We start from the raw sequence: 24,220 nt of genomic DNA on the forward strand, positions 1-24,220 counted from the left end.
TGGTTTCTTTGTTTATAGGATCATCATGCCTAAAGTTCAGAACATAAAAAAGTCTCATAATCCTCAGATTTCTTGCTTAACAAATGAATACTATCAACAACTGGATTTTTTGCCTGAGAAACTAAGAACAAAACTGCTTCCATTCCAGAAAGATGGCATCACTTTTGCCCTTGGAAGACAGGGCAGGTAAAGTACTTTTTCAAAGTAAAAATATTATATTTTAGTTTTGGTAAAAATATTATATTCCTGCCAAGTGTAAAAAAAAAACAAGCTGTGTTCAAACTATTTTTTTCAGGTACCCATAGTCTTTCTTTAATAAAATTGATTCTGAGTAAATTAGCTTCATCCATTTACTATGATTGACTTATACTCAGGTTGGAAGATACTAAACATATTCTAAACTCTAGAAGATATGTTTGACTGGATGTTGTGGTACCCCTGTAATGCCACTAACTTGGGGGGCTGAGGCAGGAGGATTGCAGTTTTGAGGCCAGCCTTCTCAAGTTCAAGGCCAACCTAGGCAACTTTCTGAGACCCTATCTCAAAATAAAAAATAAAATGAGTTGAAGATATAGCTCAGTGTTAAAGTACCCTGAATTCAATCCTTAGTACCTCAAAAAAAAGTATGTTTGGTTACCTTAACCCATTAAATCCCAAGTTTTTAATTCTGTATTTCAAAAAAATTGACACAGGTGCATTAAAATAAGTCAGAAATCATAATTTAGAGTTTATTATTATATTGATATTACAATTATAGTATAATATAGTTCTATGTGCAATTTTATATTTTACGTAGATATACAATGTAGTATGTTTAAGTTTTTGTGTTCTACATGTCGGATGATGGGACAAAACAGGTTAATTATTTGAATTACTAGATATTCTCAGCATCACATATATTAACAGTTTTCTAGAATGTATTACTTTTTTATATTTACCTAGTCTTCATTACATTTTTGTTCATTTCATTTTTCATCTTAAATTAGCAACCTCTGCTTGTGTCTTGCTAGTACCTTATATTACTGCCTGTATTTCTTTACTTTTTTCAAACTTGAAAATAGGTGTATATCTCTTCCATAACATTGAGATATTGCATGGTTTTCTATTTTTTTAATATTTAGTTTTTTAGTTATAGGTAGATACAATATCTTTATTTTATTTTTATGTGGTGCTGAGGACCGAACCCAGTGCCTCAACATGCGAGGCGAGCATTCCCCCTCTGAGCCACAATTCCAGCCCCTGGTTTTCTATATTTTTAAGGATAGTATTGTCATAGTTCTATAGTCACATGTATTATATTCTTTCTTCTCTATATTTTATTCATTTATTTTTAATATGCATATTTCCTTTATTACATCACACGATCTTCAAGGAAAGAAACTTGTTTTTACTTTTATCTAGAACACCTAGACAAATAATTGGCCCTTTAATAATAACAAAAGGAAACAATTCTGACTGAAAACAAACTAGATTAAAAGTTTAGGGGTTAGGGTTATGGCTCAGTGGTAGAGGACTCACCTAGCACATGTGAGACACTGGCTTTAATCCTCAGCACCACATGAAAATAAAAAATAAAATAAAGCTAAAAAAAAAGTTTAAATGACTGTTATAAAAGCACATTTTACTCTATAGCCTGATATAACATGTACCTTTTAAACTATAAGAAAAATGAAAATCTATGACATACACACAACTGGGCCAGCTGATTATCACTTCCCCAGCTGCCACTAATAATTGAAGGATCTGCAAAGAGAGAAGGAAACCATAAGCTTAATTTAAATTATTTCCACTGGGAGTCAAAATCTTTGACCCTTCCAAAATTAATGCTAATTAGCATAGCATCTATTACTATAATGTGTACTCATGTTCACAAAGTGCTTTGTAAGTATATTATATAATCTTCCCAGGAACTCCAGAGATAAATATCATCATTTTCTTTTGGAATGTATAAAAGCTCAGAACACTTTTACACTAAAAAATTATTGAGGACCTCTAGGACATTTATTTATATAGATTATGTCTACAAATAATCATTGCATCACAAAAAACCCCAAAAAGTTACTTATTGCATTTAAAATAACCATTTGCTCATTTTATGTGAATGTATTTTATAAAACTAATTCTTTTGCCAACAAATATGTTTTGAGAAGACTTCCATTATTTTATATTTTGGTTAGTTTCTTTAATGATTGACTTGGAAGACTGATAGAGTCTCATTGATTTTGCTTTCAATCTTTTTTCAGAGTTTTAATGAAGCCTTTGGGAAACTCTGCTCACAGAGGTTTCAGAGGTTCAGTCCATGGTCAGCCAAGTCCCTAACTCTGGGCCCTAGTAAGGAATAACATTTTGGCTGAAGGGTACAGCAGAGAAAACCAGATCAGGACATAATAACCAGGAAGCAGAGCTGTCCCCAATATTTATGATGAAAATTTTAAACATTAAGCAATGTTGAAAGAACGTTAAGAGTAAACATTTGGGGCTGGGGCTGTAGCTCAGTGGCAAAGGGCTTTGCCTGGCATATGTGAGGCACTGTTCAATGCTTAGCACCGCATAAAGATAAACAAATAAAATAAAGGCAGGCTGTCCATCCAAAAGTACTTTTTTAAAAAAGTGTAGACATTTGGTAGACCATTTATCTATTACTTTATCTTTTTCTCAAATCAGTTCATTTTTTTTTCATTTTATTTGTCTATAGTAAATTGTACACCTTATTATGTTTCCCCTAAATATATATATATATATATATATATATATATATATATATATATATATATATATAAAATTAATTATAGTTCATATTTATTTAGTTTTTTATTGAGGTTAAATTAATGAAATGCACAAACCTTGACAAATGAATATACTTGTATAACTGAAACCCACCATCATATAAAATTTTCCTCGCTTCCTTTGCCAACCAATACCCACACTTATATTCCACCATTGATCTTTGATGTTTTTTGTTTTTGTTTTTCTGGTGCTGGGGATTGAACCCAGGGCCTTGTGCATGCAAGGCAGACACTCTACCAACTGAGCTATATCCCCAGCCTTGATCTTTGATGTTTTTTAAAACAGGTTTGTTTTACATGTTCTAGAATTCACGTGAATGGAATGTTTTTGAAAGACGACTTCATTCACTTAAATGAAGTGTTTTTGAAAGACGACTTCATTCACCTAAATCTTATTTAGATTAATCTGTTTTTTCATGTATTAGTAGTTTGTTATGCATTTGTATTTACAGATATTAATTGATACCTAAGGTTACATATCTGGTGCTTTTCATCTTTCACCTGCATCCTGCCAATATTTCCATCCTAGATATCACTCTTGTAGATTCACTTTGCTTTTGTGGAGTTAGAACATTCTATATTTACAATATATGTAGCTCTCAAATTCCTGAAGATTTCAGTCACATATGGCATCTTAAACTGTTACTTGACAGCCTTTAGCTTCTTTAGGTAGTTCATACTTGTGTCTGTGGGATTGTCAAAAAGACATAAGAAACAAACCAGGTTTTAGGGTCAGACAGACTTTATTAAATTGTGGGTCACTTACTCTCTTGGATGTGTTGGTCATGCTCTTTAACAATTTATACTTCAGATTCAGTTGCTGCATTGAATTAAGATTTTCATGATGCTCAAATAAAATGTCTGTTCTCTTTTTCTTAGTCTAGTTTTATTTTAGAACACTTGTACTTAGACAGTTAACCAGTCCTAGCAAAATGTGAGTATATGTAGCCAAATGGGAAAATAAGAAATAAGCTGTTTATAAAGGTAAATTCATTCATTTTAAAGAACTTCCATTCATTTGATCTTTGTTTGGGTTAGAATTGTTATTTTTTTGGGGGGGAGGTACCAGGGATTGAACTCAGGGGCACTTGACCACTGAACCACATCCCCAGCCCTATTTTGTATTTTATTTAGAGACAGGGTCTCACTGAGTTGTTTAGTACCTCGCTTTTTGCTGAGGCTGGCTTTGAACTCGTGATCCTCCTGTCTCAGCCTCCCCAGCTGCTGGGATTACAGGCGGACACCACCGCGCCTGGCTGTTATTTCTTTCTTGACACATGATAGTGGAGATTTTTTTATTACATTATTTGGCAAATAATGCTGGTAAATGGATGGAAATGGAATATAATATGCTAACTGAAATTAGCCAAACTCAGAAACTCAAAGGTTGAATGTTTTATCTCACATGTGGAAGCTAGAGTAAGGAAAGGGGGAGGGAAGGATAGGAATATATTAAAAAACTAATAAAATACAAATTAATAGCAAAAGAATGTTGAGTAGAGGAAGGAGAATGGGAGGGGGTGAGGGTGGGAGGGAAAAGGGGAAAGGAAAAAGAGGGATCATGAACTAAACTTGATTCCTACGCAGGAATAAGTTGTTAGGATGAACCCAACTACATGTATAATCATTAAACTCTAATAAAAAAATTATAGATGCAAAATTTGAAAAGGAGTGGTGAGGGTGCTAATAACCATGTCTTAACATTAGTGCTAGATCAAGGGTTGGTGTCTTAATTTTATATAATAAAATATATATTTATGTACACGTTTTTATAATGTTTATAGTTACAAAGGGAACTAAAGAATAATTAATAACAATTTTAATAACTGAGAGAACAGAAAGGAATTGAATAGAAGTTAAATATTTATATTTCATAATAGAGGCAATAAAGTTGCTATTTCAAGAAATAGCTTATTATTTAGTTATGTAATTTACCTACCAAAGATCTATAATATCATTGAAAATAATTTCTTCTAACTAGGGCAGAACCATTATTATTATTATTATTATTATTATTATTATTATTATTTTTGATGGGACTTTCACATAATTTCAGGGTAGATCTTAATTTTTAAATGGTATTTTTAGTTGGTAGTTCAGGTCTGCTTTAATAGTTATTTTTTTTTCTTAGCACTTTGAAAATTGTATTCAACTTTCTTCTGACTTTCATAATTGCCAAGTGTGTTTTTGGTCTCAAATACCACCCTATATATTTTTTTTCTTTTTTGGTACTGGGGATTACCCAGGGGCACTTTATCACTGAGCTATATCCTAGTTCTTTTCATTTTTTTTGTTTTGAAACATGATCTTGCTCATTTGTTGAGGCTGGCTTTGAACTTGCAATCCTACTGCCTTAGCCTCCCACATTGCTGAGATAACAGGTATGTATTATCACACCAGCCTCCTATAGATGGTTTATTCATTATAAAGGAAAAAAAAATCAAAAAATTGTCAAAGTTGGCATTGCTAATGGTAGGACAACCATATGCATAATACAGTGCGCAGGAGAGACATAACATTATCTGTGTGTCATTCTTTTTTAAATTTTTTTTTTTTGTAATTGTAGACGAACAGCATACCTTTAATTAATTAATTTATTTATTTTTGTGGTGTTAGGCATTGAATCCTGGGCCTTGTGCATGAGAGGCAAGCACTCTACCAACTGAGCTAATTACCCCAGCTCCTATGTGTCATTCTTTTTTTTTTTTTTTTTTAGAGAGAGAGAGAGAGAGAATTTTTTAATATTTATTTTTTAGTTTTCGGCGGACACAACATCTTCGTTTGTATGTGGTGCTGAGGATCGAACCCGGGCCGCACGCATGCCAGGCAAGCGCGCTACCGCTTGAGCCACATCCCCAGCCCCTATGTGTCATTCTTAATGGAAATATTTGACTTGATAATCATGAGATAATAGTTCAATCCAATCCAGAATGGAGGACCTTTTTTTCAGGACATGTGACCTGGACTCTTTAAAGGATTCAGTGTCCTTTAAAAAAAAAAAAAAAAAAAAGGAAACAGTGAGTATATTGTAAATTGAGACAGACCTAACAACTACAACATCTGAAAGTAATATACAAATCTTAATTAGATCCTGGATCAGTAAGCAGAAAAGCTTTACAGAATGTTTTCTGGATAACTGAAAAAGTTTAATCTGGACTCAATTGTGATGATATTATTAATGTTGTCTATCTTAGATGAGGTAACTGTGTTGTGATTGAATACAAGCCTGTTCTTGAGAAATTCATGATAAACAATTTGGGGATGAATTATCATACTACATGCAGTTTTCTTTCTACATTTTTCCAAAAAGAAAGACATGTATATATTTAAAGAAATTTTGAGTGATAAGCCAAGATGTTAATAGTGTAACTCTGATGAGTGGTATGATCTAATGACTATATTCTTAGTGAGGTAATATATGAGGGTATTAATTGTTTAGCGGTATAATCTGGTAAATGGTATAATCTGGTGAATGTATTTAGATGATGATGATTATGATAATTGTTATTATTTTGGTATTGAGGATTGAATCCAGGAACACTTTACCACTGAACTACACTCCCAGTTCTTTTTATTATTTATTTTGAGTCAGGGCCTTGCTAAGTTTCAGAGGCTGGCTTCAAACTTGTTATCCTCTTGCCTCAGCCTCCTGAGTCAAAGGGATTATAGGTATGTGCCATCAGGCCTGACTGTTTAGTGTTTTCTTTTTGGGTTTTCTGTGAGTTTAAAAATTTTCAAACAAGTAAAAGCAATCAGTCTAATTTTTGCTCCTTCATCTGACTTTAAGATTTTGTCTTTGAAGTTCTACGATTTCATTATAGTTTATTCAGTCTGGTTTTCTTGTTACTTATCCTGTGTAGGATTAAACCTGAGATTTTTGTCTGTTGATTCTAGGAAATTCTCAGGTATTAACTTTTAAAATATTATTTCTTTCCTACTTTGTCTTTTTCTGCAATTTCAATTAGACGTATATTTGTCATTTTTACTCTATCATATGCTTCCATTAATGTCTATATCATCTGTACATTATGCTGTTTTTAAAGTTCTCTATTATAGTTCATGATTTGCTGGTTTAATCTGCTGTTTAATCCACCTATTCAATTTTTAAAGTACTTTTCATTATTAACGTATAATTTACATGGAGAAAGATATACAGATCATGTATGTATAACTTGAGGAATTTTCATAGAATAGCCATTACCAAGATCAAGAAAGAGAATGTTGCCTGGCATGGTGATACATGCCTGTAATTTCAGTGACTCCAAAGCCTAAGGCAGGAGGATTGCAAGTGTGAGGCTAGCCTTAGTAACTTAGGGCGGCCCTATCTCAAAATAAAAAGGCCTTATAGATGTAGCTCATTGATAAAGTGCTCCCAGGTTCAATGTTTTTCAAAAAATATATAAAATAAAATAAAATCTAAAGAAGAAGAACATTGCCAGCATCCCAGAAACCTTCCTCTTGTCCTTTTCCAATCACTGCTACTGCTGTTTCCCTCTTCTGCAAAGGACCACTATCCTGAATTCTATCACCACAGATCACTTTTGCCTGTTCATTGCAGTACATTGTCACCTGCTCTTTTGTGTGTATCTTCTTTCACTCATCATCATTGTGAGATCAATCCTTGTTATTGAATGTGGTTGTAGTATATTCTTTCTCATTGCCTTATAAATATCATTTATAATACCAAAATTTGTTTATTCATTTTACTGTTGATGATTTTGATTGTTTCTGGTTTTAGGTTCTTAACAAATAGTAATGATATAAGTATTCTTATACAAATATTTTGGTAAATACACACACACACACATATACATATACACATATACATATTCTGATATTTGTCTTACCAAGAAGAAGAATTGCTGGATCATAAGGTCTACATATATTCTACTTTAGTTGATAATGCTTATGAGGTAAGGGGTTAGGATTGATTATCTGTTTTTTAAATTTACTTTTATGTCCAATTGATCCATCACAATTTATTGAGAAGACTGACTTTCTTTTACTACATTATAGCATCACCATTGTCATAAATCAAGTAATGTTATAGTACCTCTTTCAAATCAAATGCTGTCTAATGGAACTTTCTGCCATGATAGAAATGTTCTGTATATGTATTGTTCAAATTAATGCTATTAATTACATGTGGCTGATGAGTTCTTAAAATGTGGCTGGTGCAATTAAGGTCTGGATTTTTAATTTTGACTAATTTTAAGTAATTTAAATTTAAATTTGAAGAGCCATATATGTCTATTGGCTACAATATGGGATGGTATAGTTTTGAATCCTTTCTTTATTTTTAATCTTTGTATTAGTACCATACTTCTCAATTACTGTAGCTTTGTAGTAAATATGTTAGCATCAGGTAGTATAAATTTTTCAGGTTCATTCTCTTTCAAAATTGTCTCAGCTAAGTTTGTGAATCAAAATTGTATTACATCTGTAATAGATTGGATAGAGTTGATAATTTGTGAACATGAATTATTGTTTCATTATTTGTTCTTCACTTACTTTATTTCAGTTATTTCTCCACTATTTAATTTTTAATAAGTTTTTGTAGTTTTCAAAGAAATGATCTTACATATTTATTATCAGATTTATTCTTAGGTATTGAACATATTTAATTCTAGTATAATGGTCTCCCCCGATCCCAGATGTTTTTAAATTTTGTCTTTATCTGACTGTCCAAAAGTTTTACTGTGATGTGCCTAGGTGTGATTTTTCTTTGCATTCATACTTCTTGAGTTTGTTGGTTATTATTAATTTTTAATTTTGGAAAAATTTTAGTTTTTATCTGTTTCAGTGTTATTTATATAACATTCTTTATCTCCTTGGACTCCAGTTATTCTTATGTTAGACCTTTTTTCAGTGTCCTGTATCTCATCTGCTTTTTTTGTGTTTCCACCTCTCTCTTTCTTTCCCTTTCTCTATCTGTGCATGGGTACTATCTGTATATAGATTTCATATATAATTTAGGTATTTAAACAATGTGCATATATGTATATATAGTTTACATATATATTATATATCTATTTTTCAGCTATATTCCAGTTTACTAATACTATTTATTTTATTTGCAGCTAATTTATTGACTTCTATTAAGGACGAGACCATCACTTAATATATATATATATATCTCTCTGAAACTAAAAACCACCCAATTATTATTCTTGCTGAGCAAAGGAGAATTGTATTGTTAGACATGGCTCTCTAAACAAAACAGATTTGCTATTGCATTAGTATGTGGTGCTGAGGATCGAACCCGGGCCGCACGCATGCCAGGTGAGCACGCTACTGCTTGAGCCACATCCCCAGCCAATTGCATTAGGCTCTGGGGGAGGCCTGTGGCTTTAAAAAAAAAAAAACCAACAGGAGTGCTTAGGGATTGGCTGAATTTTTGTGTATAATTTAGGGATTAGCTAGCTAATGTCAAAGAACAGTCAGTCCTTTCCTTTCTTGAAATTGGAGAATAGGGACATTTTGTTTTCTGTTTTTAATTTCAGATAGTGTATTATTAAGTCCTAGAATATCCAACTCAAGTCTGCCTGGTTATATATCTTATTTCTTACCATGTTTTAATTCTGTTCTTATTTATGTAAATATTTAGAACATTCTTATTTATATATCTACAGTCCTTTGGAGGCTTATTTTACTTTAAAAAAATTTCCTATTGTGTTTGCTAATGTATTAAATTATGTTTTAATAATTAAGTAATCTTAACATGTGGGAACCTTAAGAGATTGATATGAGTGATAAATTCTCATAGGGAAGATTCACAAAATTAAGTTCTTCTTGGCTAGGAGTTTCTCAGATCACACACGTAACAAAATCAAATCTCAAATTCCTTTTCAGAGAGGCTTATGATTATGAGTTTTGATCAGTTTTCACCTCATGCCAAGATTTACGTTTCCTTTTTGGATTTAAAAAATTAGGTATAATTTAATTTAGTAAAAAGCATAGGTTTTAGGGTATATTTCAGTGATTTCTGATAGATTGTACTATGGTGTTTTCAAAGATACAGAATAAGATGGAACATATCCATCAGCCCAAGGCAGGCTTCTTTTTTCATCAAGTCTTCATCTAAATTAGGCAAATACTTAACTGACTTCTGTCACCAAAGTTTTTCTCATAGTTACCTTGTACTCTTATTTTTTAAAAATTTGTTTGTTGTAATTTCAAACTTACAGAAAAGTTATGAGAAAAATATAAAAATAACATATCTTTTACATAAATTCACCAATTTTTAACATTTTGCCATATTTACTTTATTATTCTTTCTCTCCATACATGGTCACAGAGTTATACTCATCTATGTTAGTGTTGATACTTTTCTAAAACATTTGAAAGTAGGCCACTGATGTCATGTTTCTTTAGTCTGCAATACTACAGTCTGCAAATATGGTTTGTATTTTTTTAAAAAAACAAAGGTAGTCTCTTACATAACCACGATGAAATTATCAAATTTAGGAATTTTTACTTTTATTCGTTTACTTTAATGTTCCTGATAATCTTTCAAAAAGCACAAAACAGGCATCAAATTCAGGAACTTTATTTTCATAGAATAACATACTTATATTTTGTTAATTATCTTAGTATTGTCCTTTATGAGACACATTTTTTTTTTCCTTTTACAATGAAGATGCAGTCCAGAATCACTTTTTGCATTTAGTGATTTGTTTCTGTTTTCTTAGTATGGGACAGTTTCTTAGTCTCTCATGTCACTAGCATTTTTTAAGAATATAGTTCAGTCTATTTTATAGAACATGCTTCAATTTATGTTATTAATGTTTCTTCTCAATGACGTTTAGGTTACACAGTCCTTCCTGAATTAGTTCATAAGTAAGATTGAAGTACTGTCCCTCTCAGGGCATTATTTTGAGCTCTTCAACCCCTTACTGGCTATATTGTTAAATTTTGCTTGCTGGTCAGTTTTGTTCAGTTTCTCCACCATATAATTACTATTTTCTCCTCTCACAGTTGTTGACTGTGTAACACAACTAATGAGGCAGTTTTGATGCCATGCAAGTATTCTATTCCTTATCCATTTTTTCTTCTTGGATTTAGCATTCATAGATGATTTCTGCTCAAACCAATTTTTGTCTTGATGGGAATAAAATACTGATTTATTGATTTGCATTTTACTCTAAGGAAGAGCCCTCCCTACTGCCCTATTCCTCCCTCCTCCCTGCCCCCTTCTCTCTGTCTCCATTCATTTATCCAATTATCCACCCATTCTCAGTATGGTCTCATGGGTTTCTATCTTATTTAGCAGGTTATAATCCCTTATTGTACCACATATTAATTTTTATCTGTTTTGGACTTTCTTAAAAATAGTCATGCAGTTTATATAAGTCTGACTTCTCTTGTTCAACATAAAGTATTCATTTACGTTGTTTTATCTCTAAATATATTACAATTATTTTTGTTCATTCATTTGCTGATGGACACTTGAGTTGGCTCTATTTTAAGGCTCCTATGATTTGATATTACTATTCTTAGGCAAGTCCTTTTGTGGACATGTTTTCAGTTCTCTTGTTAGTTCATGAGGAAGCTATCTATTTAATTTAATTTTTTAAAAAGTGCCCATGGGGAAGCTGTTTCTCAATTTCTTACATTTTAAAAATGTCTTTTCAATGGGAGTAGAGCATTGGTAGAACACTAACCTAGCATGTGCAGGGTCCCAGCCTCTATCTCTAACACTGAAAAAACAAATAAAAAGACTAAAAATGGTTTTTCAATGACTTCACTAGACTATGACAAATTGGCTGGGTAAGAAATTCCTCAATCCCACTTTCTTTTATTGCTCATGTAGGTTGTCTGAGAGCTGCCAGTTTTTTCCCTCCTTAGTACTGATCAATTCTCTTTCTCACTACCTATTTTGGCATTCTAGGAGTAGCATATATCTTGGTGTTGACCCTTATATGTTTCTTTTTCCTGGATGTGTGTTTTGCATTTTTTCCTTTATTTCTAAAGAATTTCTTTGAATTTTATTTAGGATGGTATTTAGTTCTTTTAGTTTGGTTTTCTTCTCTGAAGATACCAAGTATACTTATATTTGTTGATTTGTCTTGGCCTATTATCTCTCTTATTTTTATTTTCTTTTTCTTCCATGACTTATTTTTACTTTAAATCTCTTGTTTTTTTTGGTCATTCCTTTGTAGATTTCCTTTTCAGACCTATGTGTTTTTAGTAGTTGCTATTGTCTCTTCTGCTTTAATTTTGTCTTTGTTTTAGTGGTTTTTATTTATCCATATTTTTTATTTCTCTGATCTGTCAATTTACATTTTATTTCTTCACTGTTTTTGACTGTAATTTTCTGAGCTCCTATACATCTGTCTTATGTTTTTTTTTGTTAAAAAGGTGAGTATTTCTTCAGATTTTAATTTTATTTGCTTCATGGTAACCTTTTTTTTTTTTTTTTTTGGTTGTTTTCCTTCTTATTTATTGCACTTAAAAGACTTTTTCATGGTTTGTTAAATCTAGTCAACTTTTTTGTCGATGCTGTGACCAAAAGACCTGACAAAATCAATTAGAGGAGAAAAATTTATTTTGGGGCTCATCATTTCAGAGGTCTTATTTTATAGATGGCCAACTCCATTCTTTGAGGCCAAAGGTAAGGCAGAACATAATGGCACAAGAGTGTGGCAGAGGAAGGCATCTCAGGACTTGACACCAGGAAGTAGAGAGAGAGAGAGCTGTGCTAAACAAGGACAAAATATACCCCAAAGGCATATTCCTTGTCACAAGATTAATGCACTGATTAGGTTAAGACTCTCACAACCCAGTCATTTCACTTCTGAACTTGGGCCATTGTTTCACACATGAACTTTTGGTTGATAGTGTTCTAAAATAGCAATGTTCTAGAATAATATCTATTTTTTAATACATAATTGATTTGTTTTGACTGGTATCTCCTGAGTCAAAAGAAATTAGCACTGCAGGATATGTAACTAGGTAGAACCTCTCATCTCTTCCTCTGTCTCATTCTATTTCACAAATGGTTTGTCATTGAGTCTTGCTGCTTCTGCAATCAGACTGGACCATGGAGATACTCTGCCACTACTCTCCCTATCCTCTGTGCTGTTATAAGGATTTATTAACTTAGCTATAAGAATGTCCCCCTCACTTCGAAACTGTCCTTTTGAATTTTGTATTTTTGTTGTTGTTTCCTTGACATGTATTGTTTCTTGGGAAAGAACACTGTTTATGTACTCTGCTTATTTTTTTAATATTTAATATTTTTGGTAACCTATCCTCTTGTTACTTAGATATTTAAGATATCTCGGTTTTTTCAAATATTATTGATAACCATGCACCACATCCTTGTGTAGATGTTGTTCTCAAAGTATATTTCATTTCTCGTGAAATTCTGACAGAAAATTTGTTTTAATTATCTCTCTCCATGGGGAAGAAAAGACTGTGGTATTTAAAGAATTTTCAAAGAAGATAAGGGAAGATTTTATAGTAATTTGTATTCTTTAAATGTATTACGGACAGCTTAATTTCTTCCATTGTTTTCTTTTCTCTCCTAAAATTGAAGAGGTTTCTATTATATTACTTACTCATTGGGATATGCTGCTTTTTTATAGTGTTAAAATTCAAACTTGTTTGGCTGACGGTAGATTTAAATTTCTCATCAGTGAACAAAAACTTTGACACTCCTGGTGATTTTGCTACAAAAAGATTCTTTGTTAAACCATTTTAATATTAGGGCATAAATTACTATGCTAATCATCTCAATTTTATAAGCTAAGAATAATTAGTTGAAAGTATGAATGAACCTCAAATATGGGTGGAAAAACCTGAGAGTCATAATTTACAAAAATGTACTAATTATATTTAGCCTGAGTCATCTAACCGATATGAAACCAAATCTTGGCATTCCAGACAAATGAATTGTAGAATAATGCCATTGTTTTGCCTTTTCCCATAACAGTAAGGAACCCTGTCTGAAGGTCTAGAGAGAGAACTGGCTGCCTGTATCTAAAAGTGTCATTGATGCTTCTATCAATATTCTTTTTAATAGTTAACCTTATCTGTGTTAAACTTTTAATTTATATAAGCCTATAACTTCATGAAATTTTTATCTACAATTCTATAGCTTATGAGTTTGAGGAATAATATTAGGTTGCATTAATAAACATATATACTCATTTCCATTAGATATATGTAAGAGCAACATAGGAAACTATTACACAGTCACCAGAATGGTGGTGTGTGTGTGTGTGTGTGTGTGTGTATGTATATATATATATATATATATATATATATATATATATATATATATATATATAAAATATATATATATAAAATATATATATATATATGTGTGTGTATATATATGTGTGTGTATATATGTGTGTGTGTATGTATATATATTATATACATAATTAAGGGTATGAAACATTTGTAACAATTATGTATAATATATACATAATTAAGGGTATGAAACATTTGTAACTTATTTTATACTTTTGTTAAAAGGGAAAATTGGCACAACTACTTTGGAAAACTTGTCAATGTCTCCTGTAGATGAACAAATGTATTCTGAGACCTGTTAATCCTTTCCCTGGTAATATAGGTACATATATATGTTTACTTACAAGATTGCTTATAGCAGCAGCACTGTTCATGATAGAGTCCCAGTTGTCGATCAACTGTAGAATGGGAAATAAGTGTATTATATTACATAATGGAAAACTTATCAATGAGAATGGGCAAATTACTAAAACAATTTGATGAATCTTTGGAATATATTATTTCCTGAAAGTGAAACATAGAACACATCGATGTACATGTTATACATACATATATTAATTGTATATGTCCACTTTTATAAATATATATAAGATACTAGTTTATATTAAGCCACTTACATTAATTATATATAACATACTAATCTATGGTGTTAGGAGTCAGGAAGTGGCTGAGCTTTGGGGGGGGGGGGTTGGTGTTGTGACAGAAAGAGACCAGAGGGGAGACTTCTGAGAGTGTTTATAATATTCTGTTTCTTGAACTTGGTGTTCTTTACATGGTGTGTTCACTTTATGAATATTCTTAAATTTTCTGAGGCTGTACACTTTGAGATTTACATAATTTTCTGTTTTTTTTTTTAAGAGAGAGAATATTTTTAATATTTATTTTTTAGTTTTCGGTGGATACAACATCTTTATTTTATTTTTATGTGGTGCTGAGGATCGAACCCAGCGCCCCACGCATGCCAGGCGACTGCGCTACCACTTGAGCCACATCCCCAGCCCCTGTTTTTTTTTTTAATATTTTGATAGCAAGTTTTCCAAAAAATTCAGTTTTTAAATATATGTGTACATATTTGTATATACTTAAACATATATGTGTATATATATATTTAGATATACTTTGTTTTGAAATATGTACATACATATGTTTCTGTATACATATATATGTATATAATACACACATGTCTATAACATCACATATCTTCATGATTTGTGTGTGTGTGTGTGTGTATGTGTGTGTGTTTGTATTTGTGTTTGGTGGTACTAAGGGTTGAATTCAGGCAAGTGCTCTATCACTGAGCTTCACCCCAGTTCCTAATACTCTCTTTTAAAATTCTACCTCATTAATCAATTCTGAGTGAGGGCCTATCTCAGAGGTTAAGAGAGCCAACAAATAGTTTGAGCCACTAAGAAACCTGAAGTAAATAGCAGCCTGTCATGAACATTCCTGGGTCTAAGAGAACAATGGAGCCCTGTAAGCACTGGAGCTAAGGAAAGCAGGCAGAAGGCAGCACCTTTGGTTTTGGAGGGACCTGGCCACTATCAGATCTTCCTCTACCATTCTCTCCTCTTACTCCATAATCTCTAGCTGGTACCTTCTTTGATCAAACCCTGTTTGAAATCAGTCAACAGTGGGGTAATCTGTAAGAGGGAGCAAATAGAGACTAATCAGTATAACACATTAGACTTAGGGAAACTGCTTCCAAAGAGTTAATATAGAATGTTTTTTCCGCCTCTAGTCTCCTTCCTCTCTGAAATTTCCATTTTGGGTAATATTCATGTTACATGTACATAACTATCCTGTCTCTCTCTCTCTGTCTCTAAACACACACACACACCATACTGCACAGCAAGAAAAATGAAAATTAATACTAAGTTTAAAATCACACTAATTAAGAAGTGATGATTTATAAACAAATATGATGATAAAGGCTTAGAACACAGTAATAGAAATATGGAGAGCTAAATATTTATTGAATTTTTAGGTTTAGCTTAGTTTTACAACACAATTATATAATATTGTATACTAGAGAAAAAATTTTACAAAGTACAGTACTTACTGCCTTTTATTTTTTCTAAAAATGTTATTATGGAAAATTTCAAATGTGTACAAAAATATATAGAGAAAAGGTAATGAACCTCCATGTGATTATTACCCAGCTTTAATAATTATGAACATTCTGTTATTTATTGATTGTTCTGTTCCTTGTTCCTATCTACAAACTTCTTTCTCTCAAGTATTTTAAAGTAAATTAAAAAACATGTTACTCGCAAACACTTCAGTTTTTTTTCTTTTGGGTACGGGGGATTGGACCCAGGGGTGCTTTGCCACTGAGCTACACCCCCAGCCCTTTTTATTTTTCATTTTGGGAGAGGGTCTTGATAAGTTGCTGAGGCTGGCTTTGAATCTGCAATCCTTCTGTCTCAGCTTCCCGAGTCACTGGGTTTTCAGGTATGTGCTACTGTGCTTGACAGAACACTTCATTTTTAAGTATCTAACAAATAAGGACTTTTTCATAATCATGTCAACATTATCATAGCTAACAAAATGTAATTCCTCATTGTATCTAATATTTGGCCCATATTAAAATTTTCCCACTTATATCAAACGTGCCTTTTGCTGTTGGCTTATTCAAATCAAGATCCACATGAGATCCACATGTTGTATTTTGTTGTCTTTAACTTTTATTAGGTTCGTACAGTTATAAGAACATAATATTTTAAATATTTTTTCATATTTATCACTTAGAATTTTTCTGTGTCAAATTTAATATCCACAAGGCCTTTGTTTTGTGTTTTTGTGTGTGTATATGTGTATGGGTGAGAGAGAGGGAGAGAGAGGGAGGGAGGAAGGAAGAGAAAGAGAACAGGCAAGCATTTGCACTTAGGGAGAGAATTCTGAAAATAACTGAATGAAATAAACTTAAGACTTTTTAGATATTTATAACTTAGAGCAAATAACTTCTGACATCTAGACATTTATTTAGCTATAAGTTTTTTTAAAAAAATATTTTTTTAGTTGTTAATTGACCTTTATTTTATTTATTTATATGCAGAGCTAAGAACCAAACCCAGTGCCTCACACATGCTAGGCAAGTGCTCTGCCACTGAGCCACAATTCCAGCCCTAACTATAAGTTTTTTATGATAACTGAACTATATTTAAACTAAATTATAGATATTCTTGAAACTATTTCAGGATTTAGTCAAATCTTTTTAAGAAATTTAGGGCCATAGCTGGTTGTCAAACACGTGATAGCATTCCATGAATTCATATTTTTAGTTAAAACTGAGATGAAGCTACATTATTTGTTCATGATTGTAAAATTTTAGATTAATTTTTATAAGTGAATTTGTCTATGAGGCTATGAGGTTGCTTTATAAAAGGGGTTTTTAAAAATTATGTAGAAATTTTTGTTTACTGCTCTGGGCCACACTGCCACCTGGGGGCCAACAAGAAAGACTACTGGGGTGTCACAGCCCGTGCCAGAAGTGTTTGACATTGACCTTGGTACTACTAAGACAAAAACAAGACACCATTATCTTTTTGTAGGAACCAGAAGAATGCTCTTGGCTTACAAGATGTGGAATGATATAATATTATGAAAATGTATTTAAAAATTAAATATGTTTTCACATTACTTCTTATCTTTCTCTTTTCCCCTATTAAAAAATATTTTAAGTTGTAGATTGACACGATACCTTTATTCATTTACTTTATGTGGTGCTGAGGATCAAACCCAGTTCCTCACTAGGAACTAGCTAGGCAAGTGCTCTACCACTCAGCTTCAACCCCAGCCCACTTTCTCCCCCTATTTTAAAGAATGTTGCCAGTTGCCTTGAAACAAAGGTAATAGACATTGCCTGAGTCCTTTTATATGTATAAAACTATTTAATAGTTATAAAAATATTATGTGGCAAATGGTACTAGTTTCTATTTATAACATAAAATTGATCAGTAAATGAATGTACTTTTTCCAGTCCCAATTCTTTGCCCATACATAAAGATTTTTATGCTATTATTATGTTTACATATTTTAGTTTTTGATGAAAAAAGGAATTCTGTTACTATGTAGGATGCCATTGGATTATTTGACACAGTATGTAATTGAAGACAAATATTGTATGATTCCCCTTAATGGAATATAGAATAGTCAGACATTTATAGAAACAGAAAACAGAAGGTTGTTACCAGGGGTGATGGACTGAGGGTTATGAAAGTTGTTGTTATAAGAGTATAGAATTTCAGTTTGGGATGATAAAAAGTTCAGAAGATGATAGTGGTAATAGTTAGACAACAAAGTGAATGTATTTAATACCCTTGAACTGTATAGTTAAAAATGGTTGAAGTGGTAAATTTTATGTTATTTATATTTTGTAAATATGGTAATATTGAATGTTGCATATTTACTGTTTCTAAAGCAGTTAAAATTAATCACTGTATGAATGAATGGTAATATTGAATGTTGCACTCTAAACCCTAGAGTAGGAATAAGTGATAGGTGAATTTAATCCTCAAAAACACGTGTGTTTAAAGCTTTACATGTATAAGGCTACAACCTTAACAGATAAATACTTAGTAATAAATCTCTTTTACCTGTTAAGAAACTAAGGCTTCAAGATGTTCATGTATAGTAAATTTGTTAACAGCCTTCTCTTTGCTCAACTTTTAGGATATTATGTTTAAGGTACATGATTTATATGTTAATGAAAGACAGCTGAGATTTGGATCTATTTCGGCTTGTCTCTTTCTGTTCTCTTGCCCTGCTTTCTATGAGAAGATGGTAGCTTCATGTAACAATGAAATACTGACATGGCATTCTTTTATACCAGAGACTCTGACAAGTCATGGTTCAATACCAGAGGGACGTGGGAGGAGTCATGTAGTAGTGCCCATTTGAGCACACTGAGATAATCTCAGCATCTATGGGCTTTAAACAGGTCATGTCTAATTTGAGTTGAATGTATAAGATGAAACTGATTAATGTACCAAGATGTTGTCTACTACAATAATTTTTAAAATCAGTTTCTCATCAGATAAAAAGTTGGTGCTTTTCTTCATAATGCCACAAGTCTCTAGAGTCTGTAAGAGATGAATTTTACTTTTGTATGTTTGCTTTTTTAAATCGCATTCCTTACTTCTGTATGCTTTTCTTTCTTCCTGTGGGAGACTTCCCTTCCAATGATAAATAATAAATGGAAAATGTCTCAGTGTAATAATAATTTCCAAAGTATAGTCACAGAATGACTGATTTCCAGTAATGCCTTAAGCAATAAAGTTTTAGCATAAGCAGCAGAAAAGATCTGGATATTCACTTTATATTTGTGGTAAACTGATTTTATATATACCCTTTGGAAATGGAGTATTTGATATACTATGGAGAAAACCAAGTCAGTCCTACTTTTCTTTTCTTCAGTCCAACTTTTCTTGAACCCTGTTGTTTAACTATATTTAGTGGCTATGAAATAATTTCCCAGTTAAATATGTAATTACTAAGTTGCTCCTATTTGATTTTCTCTACATACCCAAATAACCAGTATTCATAAAAAAATCTGTATTTTAAAATGAAGTTAGAATATTTGGTCACAGTGAAACAATCTGCATGTTTTATTAACATTTTCCCCCGGGGTTGTGGCTTAGTGGTAGAGTGGTTAGCCTAGCATGTGTGAGGCACTGAGTTCCATCCTCAGTACCACATAAAAATAAATAAAGTTTTGTGTCTGTCTACAACTAAAAATATATGTCTATATATTTAAAAAATGATTATAGTACTGAAACATACTGAAATTATTTGGAAGCCAAGGAAACTTGTTGCTGACATAGTAATAATTTGGTTATTTGTACATTTTGTAAAATACTATAATGTTCCAAGTTACCATGTTCTTTAAATAACTCAGGGTAAGATGTTATCTCTGAAGTATTGGCTTGTAAGTAGGAAGGAAATTATACATTACTGTGTTATATAAAACTGACTCATATGAGTGGGTGAAAGATCCCAAGAATACCAGGACACCCACACTAGAAAAAGCCAATATGTGCCAATTCTTTTTAGACAATGTTCTAGGAGGCTGCTTAATGGAACTGTATTCATTAAAGAAATTTCTTTCATTGTCTTGGTGAATATTTCCTGTTAAAAAGAATGAAATAACATTTTCATCTTTTTTGAAAAAAAAATCTTTGTTCATAGGAGAAAAGACTTGATTCAATATTTTAAGTAATTGTGCTTTAGTTTTTAAAATTCATTTAAATCAAGAGAATAAAACACTCTTACATTTAGAGTATTTTAGAATATTTGTTAAATCATAAAAATACAGTTAAATAATCTTTTAGCAAGTAGTTATTTCAAGTCTTGATAAACAGTACTGTTTTACTGACAAAAGCAGTATATTGTATGGGGATGGTCTCATCTCAGATTCAGTCTGTTTGAGAGTTAAATTTTAATAAAGGTACACTTTTACTTTCAGTATTAAATATTCTGAACTATATTTGTTTTACCTTTCAAAATGTTTTGGATGAATATCACAAATTAGATTGTTTGTATAGATGATTTTTTGTTGGTGTTTGGGTTTTTTTCTCTTAAATTTATTTTATTTTATTCATTTATTTATATGTGGTGCTGAGAATTGAAATCAGTGCCTCTGATTTCTAGGCAAGTGTGCTACCACTGAGCCATACCCCTAGCCCTGGTGTTTGTTTTTTAAAGCATGTTTCTTATAGTCTCTCATATGCTAAGTGTTATTGTTTTATTGGAATTCAACTTTTATGTTATGTTTTGGATGTGAGATATCCCCAGGATGAGAGCCTTACGCCCTGAGGAATAGAGCCTGCTGTCTATGGACAATGTTTTTTTTTTTTTAGTTGTAGTTAGACACAATACCTTTATTTTATTTCTTTATTTTTATGTGGTGCTGAGGATTGAACCAGTGCTTCACACATGGCTAGGCCACTAAGTCACAACTCCAGCCCCAGTTTACTATTGTTTTAATCACACCATGCTGCCTCTCAGTTCAGCAACTTATTAAAACCACTATTACAAGGTTTTTATGTATATTACAAGATTGCTGTCATGCTTGATCTCACCTCTCCAAACATTTTTCCTCTATAATGTTTATTCATCCATCATTCTTTTTTTTTAATTATCATTTTGTTTTATTTCTTCTAATTAGCTATATATGACAGTAGAATGCATTTTGACACAGCATACATAAATGTAGTATATCTTCTCATTCTTCTGGTTGTACATGATGTAGAATTATACTGGTTGTGTGATCATTATGCACATGGAGCCATCCATCCTTCTTACATTGTGGATTTCAGATTTTTTACCATCCTAGTGACTCTTCTGAGTCCTCATCATTTTATTACTGTTTCTCTTCAGATATCTTAGACTGTCAGCAACATAGTCTGCACAGTATTTGTTAGGTGAAACTGTCAGCTTCATTTTATTGCAATAAATATTTATGATGTGGTAGGATAAATATTCTCAATGAATATGCTATTTCCTTATTAACTTACATTTTGATTATCTTATTTAAAAATTATATCAGAGCATCCTTTTAAATTTTTAATTTTTCTTCATTTAGAAATGTCTTCATGAAAACCTTTTAAAGTCTAAAAATTCAGGTCAAGTGACTTCATTATCATTCTCAGAATGTAATCAGACTAGCTATTCCACAGGGAATTTGGCAATCAAATGCAGTAAGAACATTTCATATTTTTCTGAATTCATGTTTTTTCTTTGGTGGGTTGAATCAGTTTTCAGAATATGAAACTAAATATGTTTGTGAAGTTGAAAATAAATGTTTAATAACTCAGACTTGCACTGCTGGATATAGATTTCATTAAGTTGTCATAGGAACCAGTTGTAGGCTGATGACAGAATTAGGTAACTGTCAGTTAAGATGAAATGTTTACATGAACTTAGAGACAGGATTAGAACTAAGAATTTCTGAATCTAAGATACTTTGCCTGTTGTCCTTTGATAAGTCTGCTTAGGATGTGTTCTTTGTTGATTGAATCAAAAGGCTTATCTGTGCACAAGAATTATTTGCAGAATGCCTACCATGTACCAGGAACTGGGGGTTACCATTCCAGTTCTACACTTCTTCACTTCTACTGCTCTCTTCTGGAGTAAAATTTCTTCTCCTTCTTTAGTTTTAGTTTCTCTTGGAGGTAGTGTATACTCTAGGCTGAGGCTAGTTTTTAGTTTATTCTGTCTGTGCAAGCTATAAATGCTTCTAACTAGGTGACTTTGGAGTACCTTATATAATTTATTCTTTTTTTCCCCATGGAAATTGCTTTCTTTTTATTAGAGTATTATTCATAGTAGTCAGGTTCATTTTGGCAAAATTATACATGCATGGAATTTGATTTACTCTATTTCAGTTCCCAGTCCTTGCCCTTCCTTCCCCTCCTTCCTTCCCCATTGTTTCTCCTCTCCTCTATGGATCTTCCTTTTATTCACTTATTTATTTTTTTATGATTGGTGCTTTATTCATATACATAAAAATGGAGCTCACTGTGGTATATTTATATATGCACATAGTGGGATTTGCTAAATTCATTCTGTATTTCCTCCCCTTTCTCATCCCTCTTTCTTCCCTCTTGATCTCCTCCTTCTACTCCACTGATCTTCCCTATGTCTTTATGATATCTGACTCCTCCTTTTTTCTTATTTTGCTTGTTTCCACATATGAGAGAAACATTTGACTCCGATTTTCACTTACCATGATGTTCTCCATTTCCATCCATTTACTAGCAAATGTCATAATTTCATTTCATTCTTCTTTATGGCTGAGTAAAACACAACACACACACACACACACACACACACACACACACTCACACTCACACTGTATTTCCTTAATCTATTGACAAGTATCTGCTGATTCCAGAATTTGAATTGTGCTGCTATTTATTGATGTGGCTGTATCACTATATGATTTTTGTTCTTTTGAATAAACACTAAGGAGTGGGATAACTGGGTCATATGGTGTTCCACTCCTAGTTTTTTGAGGAAACTCCATACTGTTTTCCAGAGTGGTTACGCTAATTTGCAGTACCACCAACAATGTATGAGTGTACCTTTCCCCCCACATTCTTTCCAACATTTCTAATTATTTATTTTCTTGTAATTGCCATTCTGACTGGAATGAGATGAAATCAAAATGTAGTTTTGATTCACATTTCCCTAATTGCTAGAGATGTTGAACATTTTTTTCATATTTTTGTTGATCATTTTTATTTCTTCTATTTAGAAGTATGTCTGTTTAGTTCCTTTGCCCATTTATTGATTGGGTTGTTTGTAGTTTAGGTGTTAAGTTTTTTGAGTTCTTTGTATTTTCTGGATATTAATACCCTATCTGACGAACAGGTGGCAAAGATTTATCTTCCATTCTGTATTGTCTCTCTTCACCCTCTTAATTGTTTCCTTGGCTGTGCAAAAGCTTTTTAATTTGATGCCATCCCACTTATTGATTTTTTTTTGTTTTATTTCTTGCACTTTAGAAGTCTTGTTAAGGACGTTGGTTCCTGTGCCAATATGCTGGAGTATTGGGCCTACATTTTCTTCTAGCAGTTGCAGGGCTTCTAGTCTTTCCAAGGTCTTTGATTCACTTTGAGTTGAGTTTTGTGCAGGGTGAGAGAGAGGGGTAAAACTTCATTCTTCTACATGTTTTTCCAGCACTATTTATTAAAAAGGCTATCTTAACTCTCTCTATATATATATTTGGCGCCTTTGTCTAATATGAGGTAACTATATTTATGTGGGTTTGTCTGTGTGTCTTCCATTGGTCTTCATGATTGTTTTAATGTCAGTACTGTGTTATTTTTGTTACTGTTGCTCTGTAGTATAATTTGAGGTCCAGTATTGTGATGCCTCCTACTTCACTTTTCTTGCTAAGAATTACTTTAGCTATTTTGGGTCTCTTGTTTATCCAAATGAATTTCAGAACTGCTTTTTCTAGTTTGTGAAAAATGTCATGGGAATTTTGATGGGGATTGTGTTGAATCTGTATAGCACTTTTGGTAGTAGAGTCATTTTGGAATCAGTTTCTTAAGTGAAGAAAAGAAAGGGTAGAAAGGCAAGAGAAAGTTTGATATATTTAAAAAGTGAACAGAGGAAAGGCAGGACATAGATAGCAGATGGTGGATATAAAGGAGAAGTAATAAAAAATA

At 32.2% G+C, this 24,220-nt stretch overlaps 1 protein-coding gene across 3 annotated transcripts in view; it reads left to right on the top strand.

Annotated features, from left to right (window-relative positions):
• The window catches only part of Zranb3 (zinc finger RANBP2-type containing 3), a 223,122-nt gene that overhangs the window by 19,901 nt on the left and 179,001 nt on the right, over window positions 1-24,220 (top strand). For 2 of the 3 annotated variants that reach the window (XM_071619227.1, XM_071619228.1), the window contains exon 2: window positions 19-186. In XM_071619227.1, the coding sequence (XP_071475328.1) occupies window positions 26-186 (161 nt within the window). In that variant the 5' untranslated portion in view covers window positions 19-25. Of the gene's footprint in view, window positions 1-18; window positions 187-24,220 lie in introns of those variants that run through there. The other variant, XM_071619230.1, reaches the window with a different exon arrangement.

The sequence above is a fragment of the Marmota flaviventris genome, chromosome 11 (genome assembly GCF_047511675.1).
Source record: "Marmota flaviventris isolate mMarFla1 chromosome 11, mMarFla1.hap1, whole genome shotgun sequence".
NCBI lineage: Eukaryota > Metazoa > Chordata > Mammalia > Rodentia > Sciuridae > Marmota > Marmota flaviventris.